The sequence below is a fragment of the Chenopodium quinoa genome, unplaced genomic scaffold, assembly GCF_001683475.1.
Source record: "Chenopodium quinoa cultivar QQ74 unplaced genomic scaffold, ASM168347v1, whole genome shotgun sequence".
Lineage (NCBI taxonomy): Eukaryota > Viridiplantae > Streptophyta > Magnoliopsida > Caryophyllales > Amaranthaceae > Chenopodium > Chenopodium quinoa.
In genome coordinates this window covers 3779826-3791735 of record NW_018743977.1, presented here as the reverse complement: position 1 = coordinate 3791735, position 11910 = coordinate 3779826, and the positions used below count along the sequence as shown (strand labels likewise).

General features: G+C 40.8%; 1 protein-coding gene across 1 annotated transcript; it reads left to right on the top strand.

Moving 5' to 3' along the window:
• Positions 1–418: 418 nt before the first annotated feature.
• On the top strand, positions 419–2475 carry LOC110689935 (U3 small nucleolar RNA-associated protein 18 homolog). The gene has a single exon (XM_021866760.1). The coding sequence runs from the start codon at positions 763–765 to the stop codon at positions 2473–2475; it is 1713 nt and encodes a 570-aa protein (XP_021722452.1). The 5' UTR covers positions 419–762.
• Positions 2476–11910: the final 9435 nt, after the last annotated feature.

Here is an 11910-nt window from a genome sequence, read left to right as displayed (position 1 = left end):
AAGGAAAAGATGCCGCTGAAAACAGGAAGCTAACTGGTAAATACTAAGATGAAGGATTAGTGATTAGGCACTTAGGCTGTTAGGGCGTCAATAAGATTTGAACCAGGGACTTTACACAAGTTGGTAGTCGCTTTGATGTGGAAATAGTTAGTCTAACTAATCCTTTTCGTTGATATATGATATTGAGAATTTGAGATGCAACATACTTGTATTTGTTTTGAAATTTTACTAATTAACAGGGTGGGTATGACCTACACAGCTACACTTAAATCCGTCCTTGCTAATTGGGATTTAGATGTATTTTGTTGAAGTGTGTGTTCCTTGCTAATAGCCTAGGGTGCCAAGGGTGGCCAGTCCTGTCCTGGTTTAGGGCAAGCCTGGTAAAGTTGTCAATTGCCACTGTCTGATTGGGATTTTCTCTCTATCTCTGAATCATTCAGTTATTTGATGTTCGTATGCTTGATTATAATAAGAATGTTGTTAAAAATTATGTTCTTTTGGGCTGATATGAAGCTAGGAAGTTGTAATTTTGTATAGTCGAGATGTGTTATTGTCCTGAATAAAATTGTAGTTTTTATTTGTTTACATGAATTTATGTGAGGTTATGTTATTTTTGTAATTCTTTGGTTTAGTTTGTGTAATGTACAGGTGGGATTTTTGTAAGCATTTCTGGAGTTTTTTAGATCAAATTTCAAGTGATTGATTTTTAAAATTGATTTAATTTGATTTGCAGCCAGGAGTGTATGTTTTTGTGCGGTAGAGATGAGTTTAATCTCTCAAAATGCTGTTGTTAAGATTAAAGAGAAGAAGAAGGGTAAGCGGATTGGTGATGAGGGTGAGGAGCTATCCTTGTTGGAAGGCAGGGAGGAGATTTTGGAGGAAGAAGGTTCTGATGTTGAAGCTGCTGTAAGTCATAAGAAAAGAAAGAAGAAGAATGATGCGGAGGAAAAGAAGATTCTTGCTGAGGAAGAATTGGAAATGCAGAAGTTGGGGAATTTTTTGTTTGGTTCTCTTCATTCCCCAGTTGAATTTGGAAAGGAAGATGAGGATAAAGATGAAGATGAAAAAGGTGTGTTGGATGTAGATGACTCTGCATTGTTTGTCTTGGACTGCTCTGGTAATAAAGATGTGTTGATTAATGAAGAAGATGGGGGTTATCAAGTGGGATCTGCTGATGAAGATGGTGATAAGCAAAGGAAGCCTGCTTGGATGGATGATGAGGAGACTGTTGTTAATATCTCAAAGGTTAATAGGTTGAGGAAGCTGAGGAAGGAAGAAGATGAGACCGTTATATCTGGTTCTGCGTATGTGTCAAGGTTGAGGGCTCACCATGCAAAACTGAACCCTGGCACAGATTGGGCCAATCTTGATTCGAAGGTCAGAACATATGATTCTGACGAGGATTCTGAGGTAGAAAATGGAGCTGTGGTTGCTTCAGGGTATAAAAGTGTTGATGATATTCTTAAAACTAATGAAGAGCTTGTGGTGAAGAGAGGGGGAAAGCTTTTGCCTGGAATCCTTGAGTACTCGAGATTAGTAGATGCAAATGCAGAAGACCCTTCTAATGGCCCAATAAACTCTGTCCAGTTTCACAGAAATCATCAGTTACTCCTTGCTGCTGGATTAGACCGAAAGCTGAGGTTTTTTCAGATTGATGGCAAGAGGAATAAAATGATGGATTCCATCTTCATTGAAGATTGTCCTATTAGAAATGCATCATTCTTACCTGACGGCTCTCAAGTTATTGTTTCAGGGAGAAGAAAGTTTTTTTACAGCGTCGACATATCCAAGGGAAATGTTGATAAGATTGGGCCACTGACTGGAAGAGAGGAAAAAAGCTTAGAAGTATTTGAGGTTTCACCAGATTCTCGTACTATAGCCTTTTTGGGAAGTGAAGGTTACATCTTATTGGTATCTGCTAAAACAAAGGAACTGATTGGCTCCCTTAAAATGAATGGAACAGCTCGCTCAATAGCATTTACTGATGACGGGCAGCAATTGCTGAGTTCTGGTGGTGATGGGCATGTCTACCACTGGGATTTAAGAACAAGAACTTGTCTCCATAAGGGTGTGGACGAGGGCTCCATAAATGGCACTGCTCTTTGTACCGCACCAGTAGGGAATCTATTTGCAGCTGGCTCATCGAGTGGAATAGTTAATGTGTACAACAGGGAGGAATTTTTGGGTGGTAGGAGAAAACCAATCAAAACGCTTGACCATCTCAGAACTGAAGCAAGTTTCATGAAATTCAACCATGATGCCCAGATATTAGCCATCTGTTCAACTATGCAGAAGAGCAGCCTAAAGCTGGTTCACATCCCTTCATTTACTGTCTTTTCTAACTGGCCTCCTGCAAACAAAACACTACATTATCCAAGATGTTTGGATTTTAGTCCTGCTGGTGGTTTCATGGCTGCGGGGAATGCAGCAGGAAAGGTTTTGCTGTATAAGTTGTATCATTATCAACAAGCATAATTTATCAGGACTGTCTGGATGTACTACTATCCTATTTTTTCCAATTTTGCTCAAAGGAATAGCTTCTCTCTGGTTTTGAGATCAACAAAGGGAGTTAAGCTAGTGGGATTTTGTAAGTTGTCTTTGAGGCTTTTGAGTTGCTGTTTTCAGAACTTCCTTCGCGTATCAATTTAATCATGAGCTCAAACAAATTCATCAATCAAAGGTATTTCCAATTTTATTTGTTATTTTATATTTATTTATTTGTTTATGTCCGATAAGCTGCATGATTATCAGTCTGACACACATCACATCCTGTAGCATGCTGGTAATGAATTTATGCTGAATTTATTTTGTATTTCAGTGTAATTTGATGGAAGCTTTACCAATGACATAGTTCTAATTTTTAGTATTTTATCCAATCTATTATTCAGATAATTGCATAACTTATGAGACTATATGCTGCCATGCCTGCCAATGATTCTGTTTTACCAGTAAAGTAATCATGTGTTCTTCACTTTACCGTAATTACTATACTTTTTTTTTTTTTGAAACATAATTACTATACTTATAAACAGAGCACAAGTATACGCCATAGCAACTATCCATGTATTCCCACTGTCTTAAATTAAAATAAACCATTGTGGAATTGATATTTGATGATTTAAAAAAATAAATAAAATTTGGCATTGAAAGGACAAGGTAATGAAGATCAACTATTTTTTATTTAATTTTTTTTTTAAAACCTATTCTACATTCATATACGTAATATATATCATATCTACTTCCTCAAAAAAAAAAAAAAAAAAATTATATATCATATTTATCTGTTTTAGGGTTCGTTTGATTTTTTTATTTGTTTTCGTATTTTTATGCTATTGATTAAAAGAATAAAAAGCTAGTCAACTTTATTTAAAACATCAAGTTTTTGAAAACTGACAACAAAAAAAATCCTAACTATTTTTTTTTTATGGTTTCCTGCATTTTTGGTAAAAAAAAAAAAAAACTAGCCCAAAGTTATCATCTCTGATACACGGAAACGGCAAAATTCACTGACGTATCGTGTCCAAAATGTTCGGAAACGTATTACGTTTCGAAGCGCATCGTAACGGCTCATAGAGTTTCCTAATTCTGGGATACGTCTCTCATAATTTGGAAGTTTGGAAACCCTTGGGAAGCTTAATTCACGGTATAAATAGGCGTTTCCCCTTAAAAAAAAAAACAATTAAACCCTTGATTTTACATATTACGAGAAGTTGAGCAGCATACTTGATTAAGTTGTTTCCAAGCTTTGGAGACCCTTGTTTGCCGCCGTCACCGCCTTGCCGGAACAACGTTGAGGTAATTTGGGATGAGAAAACACGGATGTGGGATGAAGCTAGACCTGGCAAATGGGTATTCGGGTCGGGTCATTTTGGGTCGGGTCAAGTTCGGGTCAAATAGGTATCGGGTCAAGTTCGGGTCGGGTCGGGTCATTTCGGGTTGATTTCGGGTCAACTGATAATCTGGTCGGGTCGGGTATCGGGTCAACACTTCGGGTCGAGTTCGGGTCGGGTCAATTTTCGGGTCGGGTCAGTTCGGGTCGGGTCGATTTTCGGGTGCAAATTTCGGGTCAACTTCGGGTCGGGTCATATTCGGGTCGATGCACTGGGTTAAATTCAACTATGTATATATATTTATTTATTTTTTGACAAGAAACTTACTATATTTATTAAGGCTACTTTTTTCATGGAATATACTCATATAGTAATTGTGAGACTTTTGTTGACCTTATTTTTTTTTTTTTTTTTTGGTGTTTAGATTGAGAATCAATGTCAAGATCTCTTGAAACTAAGAGGGATGCACTAACTATTTGAGTTATACGCTTATACGAGTTATACCTTACTCTTTTATTGTCCTTAGTTTTAATACTCTTATTATCATTGTCACTGTTTACTGTTGTAATATTTATTTGTATTATTCTTATAATAATCTATAATATAATCTATGTTTTTTAAGTGCTCCATTAATAAATACATGTATGCAGGCATGTCGTGTAAGAAATTGATTAATAATAGACTTCCTATTTTAGTAACTTACGAATTTTTAATAACTTATAAAGAGGAAAGGCCAAAGAAATCGAGAAAAGTAATGCTCAAAATATGTAAATTACTTACACTGTTAGTTTGTTACACATTACAAATAAAAAAAATGAAGTCAGTTTGATTGCGGTTATTTTCTATTTCGGTTTGCTCAGGTTAAATCGTTAGCTTAAAAGCTTAAATAGATTCTGGTCATTTCAGGTATAAGGTAATCTTAGTTCGAGTCACTTTGGATTTCGAGTCTATTTGGGTCAATTAATCCAAGTTAAAGATCGGGTCACTTCGGGTCGGGTCAAGTTCGGGTTTCGGGTCACTTCGGGTATCGGGTCAACTTCGGGTCGGGTCATTTCCGGTCGGGTCAACTTCGGGTCGGGTCACTTTGGATTTCGGGTCAAGGTCGGGTCAATTCCACTTCGGGTCGGGTATGGGTTGGGTCGGGTTGCTTAGGGTTTCGGGTCACTGTATTCGGGTCGATTTCGGGTCATGGGTCGGGTCATTCGGGTCGGGTCAAGTTTGCCAGGTCTAGATGCAGGTGGTGATCAATTTGATAACATGGAAGAAGGGGGATTTCTTGAGTTTGCCGACCTTTTTCTTGATGAACCAGAATATGAATCTGAGTTTTGTTCAAACGACATTAATAAGACCAATTAGATTTTAGTACTTTTATCTTTATCATAAGCTTTTCCAGACTTAAAAGACTTAAGTATTACTTTGTTTTTATTTCTTGCAATTTGTTATTTTATTCTAATTAAATGTCTTTTTAATTTTTTTTTTTTTTCGTGTCCCCATTTCCTATAATTTTAAAATTTCCGTTTCTCCAATTCCCCGTTTTACATTTCCATGCAACCTAATTTATCATATGTTTTTCCTAAAAAAAAACACATATCTTGTGGTGTGACTAATCCTACAACTTTTTATATATTATACTTATCATATCTTATTTGTTTGATACACTGTATGATATAATGAGTTGTTTCAATATACAAACATAGAAGATTCTTTCGAAAATCCTAACCCACGAAAATCTTCCCCAACCAACCGTAGCGTTTTACACCAGTAAAACCATGAACAAGAACAACCCCATGTTTGAAAAGATACTGAAATCTATTTATCTTCCAAACGATATCATACAAGAAATAGTCTACAGATTGCCATCTAAATTAGTATTTCGTTTCAAGGCTATTAACAAAGAATGGAATTCAATATTATCCAGCGCGCAGTTTATGCACAAACATTGTTCTCATCAACGCCGTATTTGCCGAGTAGTGGATGATCACCTAATCTTGTTAGAAAGAGACCAACTATACCATGGAAGTTATAATAATCTTTTCAACCCGAAAGCAGCAGCCTCTGCGGCATTGGAAAATCCTCACAGTTGTTGTCGAGGTAAGGGCTGTTCAGTAAAACCTGAAATTCTTGGTTCTTGCAATGGGTTAGTAGCCTTGAGTTTACGTGATTGTTGTTTCGGTATGAAAACAATAGAACCTTCAGCAGACCCTTTTCGGTGGGAGAAGACTGATCTCGATCCAAGTTGAGACTGGACTGAGGATTTCCTGCACAGAAAACACACGTAAACTAGCCTCGGGGGTGGTTGCCGAGGAAGGCCCCTCCGATGCTAAAGTCAGTTCAGTGTGAGAAGAATAAGCTATGCAAGAGAATTAGTTGCTTGAGGCTTGTCCTGAATGAATGTTAGAGGAGACAATTGATGGTTTTTATACCTTTGCTCAATAGAGGAGAACTGGGCCCTTGAGGTCAGATGGGCTTGCCATGCTGACTGCGCTTGGCTGACTTAGCATGCTTTTGGAGGGTTAAACCTTACTTTTGGGATTTTGTAATTAAATCATTTGGACCGGCCCAATTAGTAAATGACTGAATTGGACCCAAACAACTTGCCCCCTAGACTCGATTCGGAAGGATGACAGGTCGGGTTTTGAATTGCAAAATGGAGGGAAACAAATGATTGTAATTTAAATCTGGAATTTGGACAGTTAATGACGTTGTAACTGTCATTAAGGAGAATTATTAGGGAAGGTAGAAGGTTTAGTGGGTGGTTAACTTGGGAAAAGTGTTTAACGGTTGTGATTAAGTAGAAGTAGTGGGGTTTTTGGCGGTTTGGACTCTTGGTATTCTTGATTCCAGCAAGTTTTACTTAAACCGCCCTCTCCACTCTTTTTCCGTCACTTTTCGCAAACACAAACACCCTAAAATTCGCAAACACCCTTGAGAACCTGACTTTACTCTTTCCTTATTCTCTGTAATTCCGAGCTTTAAACTGAAATTCGGTGCTCCAAGCTTATTGATCGGCAAATCCCAAGTTTGATAAAGGTAATTTTCTCTGAAACTTGTTCGGATTTCCCTTGTTTTTTCAAGCTTTCACTTTTTTCCCGATTTTCTTAATTTTCGCACAAATATGGCTCAAGACCGAGGAAAAAGAACGATGGTTGACGAGGAGGAGGAGGAGGAGGAGGAAGTTCCTCAATTAGGGGCTCGGCGCAGCCAGCCACTTGGGAAAATGCCACCCTTGAGCCGCCGAACCTCTCTCCCTAGAAGAGAAGATAGGGCTATGGCTGAAGACGCCACCATTACTGCGATACCACTGGCTTCGGTGCCTTATCGAGGCTGGGAAGAGGCGAGCACATCTAGCAGCGGCTCAGCCATGGGCCTCGGCGTCTGCCTTCTGGGGCCACTGAATGGCATAACCCGCCCGAGAACTATGGGCTGATGAATGCTGCTCCCTATGACTGGTGGGTCAATGGAAATGCCCTCCATCACTTCGCCGAGCAAATCGAAATATTCTACGGCATAATAGAGGAAGACGGGTATTGGTGTCAAATGCCCGTAACCGAGAATAGAATTCACAGGCCCCCACCTGGTTACATCGACGTGTACACCAGGCAACTCCAATTTGGACTTAGATTTCCTCTGCATCCGTTCATTATACAGGTGCTGAATGGGTACAATATTTCGTTGTGCCAATTAACCCCGGTCAGCATCCGAAGAGTCATGACGTTTCTCTGGGTTTGTCTCTTCTATGGATTTGAGCCGAGCATTCACGTGTTTCGGAAACTGCATAAGCTGATGCCGAATCAGCAATCTGATGAGCATCATGGCCCTGGATGGTGGAGGATTGAGACCCAAAGAGGGTTCTTGACTGCTTAGCCGAATGACACCTCGGACAAAGATTGAAGGGGCAAGTGGATATGGATTCGGGCTCCTGCCGAGGAGGGTCACCCGAATTACTATGGAGGGCCGAGGCATCTGAGAATGCCAGATTTGAAAATGAAAGTCATCGGCCCAAATGATTTCACAGCCGAAGAGAAGGAGTTGTTGACTCTCTTTGGAAAAAAGAGGAACCCAAGGGGCACTGGCCGAATGACCTTTGTGCCAGAGACTTGGCTACCCTGTTATCATTATATCTTCAAGGAGAAGATATTAGCTGCTGTCGGCCTCAGCCAAAAGTACCAGAATGGTAAGAAGCTCGGCTGGGGCCGAAGGCTTTTGCTTTTCTTTTCCAATTTTCTTTTTTCTTTTATATGCTTCTCTTTCATGCAGAATAACCTTTTTCTTTCGGTTTTTCAGAGCTGCACGAAGGGAATTGCGGCTGGGAATACAATAGACTTGGCATCAACATTGCTCGGCGAGTGACGAGGAACGCCCCAACTATAATTGATCCATCAGCTAGGGCTCCTGCACTTCGGCCGTCAACGCTAGATATAGTCAAGCCAGCTGAGTATTCCGGGCAGAAACCCTGGTACTTGAAGAAGGACCCATTTTTCTTGTTGGGTCCAGAAGAACAAGCTGTTGCCGCTGCTGCTAGCGTGAGGGCCGGTGTCTTTGCAAGAACTTCTGAGCAAAGTGCCGAGCCGCAAACTTTCCCTGCTGAACGCAACATGCTTAGCGCTGAAGACCTCGGTGAGTCTTAGTATTTTTTCTGTTTTTCTTTTTCTCCTTTCCTTGTTCCTTCTACTTAGATTTGCATTTGAACTTTTCGACTTGTGAAATTTTTCCAAATTTTCTCTAAGTACTAAGCTTCGGCTTGGAGGTTTTTTTTTTTTTTTTTTTACTGATATGACTCTTTGCCCCCCTGTCTCTTTTGTTGCAGTCTGACGAAGAAGAAGGAGAAAAGAGAGAGCCTGATAAAGGACAATCATCTTCTTCAGACGAATCTTCGGCTAACGAAATGGCCGGAACAAGAAGAAGGAGAGCTGTTGTAAATCCGGGACAGTTCTCGGCTACTGAGCCTCCTACTAAAAGACCTCGGCTGGATGAGGGCCAGACTGAGGTGGCCACAGAGAGAACTCCCCCTTCCCCTCGAGAACGGAGAAGAAGAGGTTCAGCAAAGGCCTCCTCCCATCCCAAGATCTTCTCCGTCTCCTCGGCATATCCTTGAACCTTTTGCTGATGAGGTTAAAAAAGAAGCTGACGCACTCATTGTGCAGCCCGCCGAGGACGATGATGTTCTGATTCTGGATGGGAGGTCTGAAAATTTCAATGAGGCCGATGAAAGAGGCGAGAACCCGGCTTTTGATGTTCCTTCAACCTCTGCTGGGAACTCTTTCTGGACCTTCCATTCCTTGGACATGGGGTTTGAGTCCGCCCCACTTTTGCCTGTTCCAAAAGCTGTTAGGAACAGCATGCTCTCTCACCAAAACTCGGCTGTCGAGTTCTTTGGTGACTTGTCTGGCCTGCCCGAGCTAGAGAGAGCAAAGATCTGGTCTTTTCGAGCCGCTGCTGGAGTGGCTGAACCTTTTGTAAGGGTGCCAAACCCTTTTGCTGAGAATCATAAACTGCTAATGCAAGTAGCTTCACTTAAACCTTTTGCTTAAGTATTTTTGCCCCTCTTCATTAAGCTTATTTCCTAAAATTTTTGCTAAGTCCTTTTCCTCAGCTAACTTATCTTCGAACCTTGTAGGTCATTCACAATTATGTCATGACTGCTGATTTGAACGAGGATTTGAAGAATAAAGCCAAGGAGGCTGATTACCGAGCTCGGCTAGCTGAACTTAAGAGCAAGAAGGCAGAAGAGGAATCTGCGGCAAGCCAGTCTCGGATGGATGAAATGGCGGCCAGTCTTCGTAACTTCTGCCGAGAGGTCGAGCAAACTATATTTCCTTGGATTGAAGAAGGCCATGCCTTAATCCAGGAATATGAGGCTGTTGACATTCCGAGCTTCAAGGCTCGGATCGAGCAAAAAATGCAACAAGAGGCAGAAGTTCGGCAAATGATGGCGGAGGAATTCATAGCAAAGCAGGTTGATCTTGAGGCTGAAGTTCAGCGTCTCAACAATTAGTTGAAGGCCAAGGACTTTGACTTATCCACTGTTAAGACTGCATTAAAAGGAGTCCAAAGCCAGCTTGAGGTTCAGACAGATGAGGCTGCGAAGGCTAAGGCGGATCTTATGAAGGCCCTGAACTTGCTGAAGGTCCGAATCAACACCCAAGATCAGTATGATGAGGGTTTCAAAAACGGTTTCAAAGTTGCTTGGCGCTTGGCCTTCCATGCTGACCCAAGCATCAATTGGGATGTGGTCGAAGAATGGTCAACGGTTCCTAATCATCCCAACCTGCTAACTGCTCAGGAAGCTAAGGTTGCCTGCCTTGCTCGTCTGGCCGAGAAAGAGGCCCAAGAAGGGGAAGAAGAAGAGGCTGCAATGAAAGAGAAAGACACTGCTCAGCGTGCTTCATCCTCTGTTGTTGCTACTAAGACCTCGAAGGCTCCCAGCTCTGATCCAGCCAATGCCGAAGCATAGGAACTCGGTCAGTCGTCTACGGAATCTTGCTGGTCAACATGTTCTTGAATGATTTAAACGTCGCATCTGCTTTTTTGCCTTTCTTTTTCTTCAGCTTGCCTTGCATTGTACAAACTTATTTTTGCTTTCTTAAGTATTTGTACTAGTTTCGGCAGCTGTATTTTCCGCTTGTTGGTTGCTGCCGATTTAGGATCTCTTTTTTGTACTTGACTTTGAAATCCTCGTTATGAATATGAAGTTATTTTCTCAGCTTTTCTTCATCCATTACCTATTTTTCTAATTCCTTTACTTAGCTGCCTCTTTGAATTTCTTCAAAAAATTTCTAAGTATTGAACCTCGGCTTGGAAATATTCTTGGTTGAGAACTTCTTTATTTACTGTGAGTGTGCTATTTTGCTAAGTACTAAGCTTCGGCTCGGAACTAGCTAGCTAAGTGCCTCTTGCCCCCCTTAGAAATATGAAGATGTGATCTTCAGGTTTTTGAGGTGATTGCTTCGACTTTTTTGATGCAGCCGAGGATTTTTCCTTGGCAAAATTTTTGCAAGTATTCACGCTTTAAAGTTTTTGCTCCTTTTTCTTTTCTCTTCTATTTTGTTTTTGAGGGATCTGATTTCGTTGTTCAGAAGCTTTAGGCTCCGAGAACAATATATCTTGATCCTTATAATTCATCCGAGGGAACGACTATCTGAAACACGATGCCGAGGTAATGATCTATCCGAAGTGCAATGCTGCATTAGGCAATACTTCGAAAATGCAATCATCATCCGGAACTAATTCATCCGAAGTACAATGCTTCACTAGGTAATACTTCAGGGCTTTATCAGTTTTTTTGTTTTTCAGGCAATGTTTCGAATGCGCCTATGGCCTCTTTGCCCGGAGGAACTGATTCATCCGAAGTACAAGGCCTCATTAGGCAATACCTCGGGGGTTTATCATTTATCCTCGTCTTGGCAGGTTTTACGGCTTGCCAAAGTACAAGGTCTCATTAGGCAATACTTCGGGCAGCACCGAACGAAAACCTTGAATTGTTTCAAAAACCATTGAAGACAGAAAAAAATAGAAACTTGCTGAATTTGAATAAATGGTGGCTCATAGGCCTTTCATTAATAAGAAAGATGTACTTACACAGATTGTTCTTCCCTGAAGGGCTTTACACATGGTATTTCTTAAGTACATCGGCATTCCAGTGGTTTTTCAACTCAATACCATCCAACTGCCGAAGCTGATATGTTCCTGGCTGAAGCTCATCATATATTTCATAAGGTCCCTCCCAAGTGGCTGAGAGTTTCCCATGAATGCGTCCTTTTTGCACAGCAGCAGCATTCAGAAGAACAAGATCCCCAATTTTTAGAAGTCTTGTATAGACTCTTCGGTTGTAAAATTTGCTGATTCTCTGCTTGTATGCAACCATTTTATCTCGAGTTGAATCTCTGATCTCATCTAAGAAGTCAAGAGACTCTTTCATGAGTTGTTCATTTTCTTTGGGTGAGAAGAGATTTACTCGTAGACTTTCTGAGCCAATTTCCACTGAAAGGATGGCTTCAGATCCATACACTAACTCAAAAGGTGAATGCCCCGTTGCCTCTTTTTCTGTTGTCCGAAGTGAGCAGAGAGTTATTGGAAGTTC

Coding starts and splice junctions, on each gene's coding strand:
- LOC110689935 (XM_021866760.1), top strand. CDS start 763: ATGAGTTTAATCTCTCAAAATGCTGTTGTTAAGATTAAAGAGAAGAAG.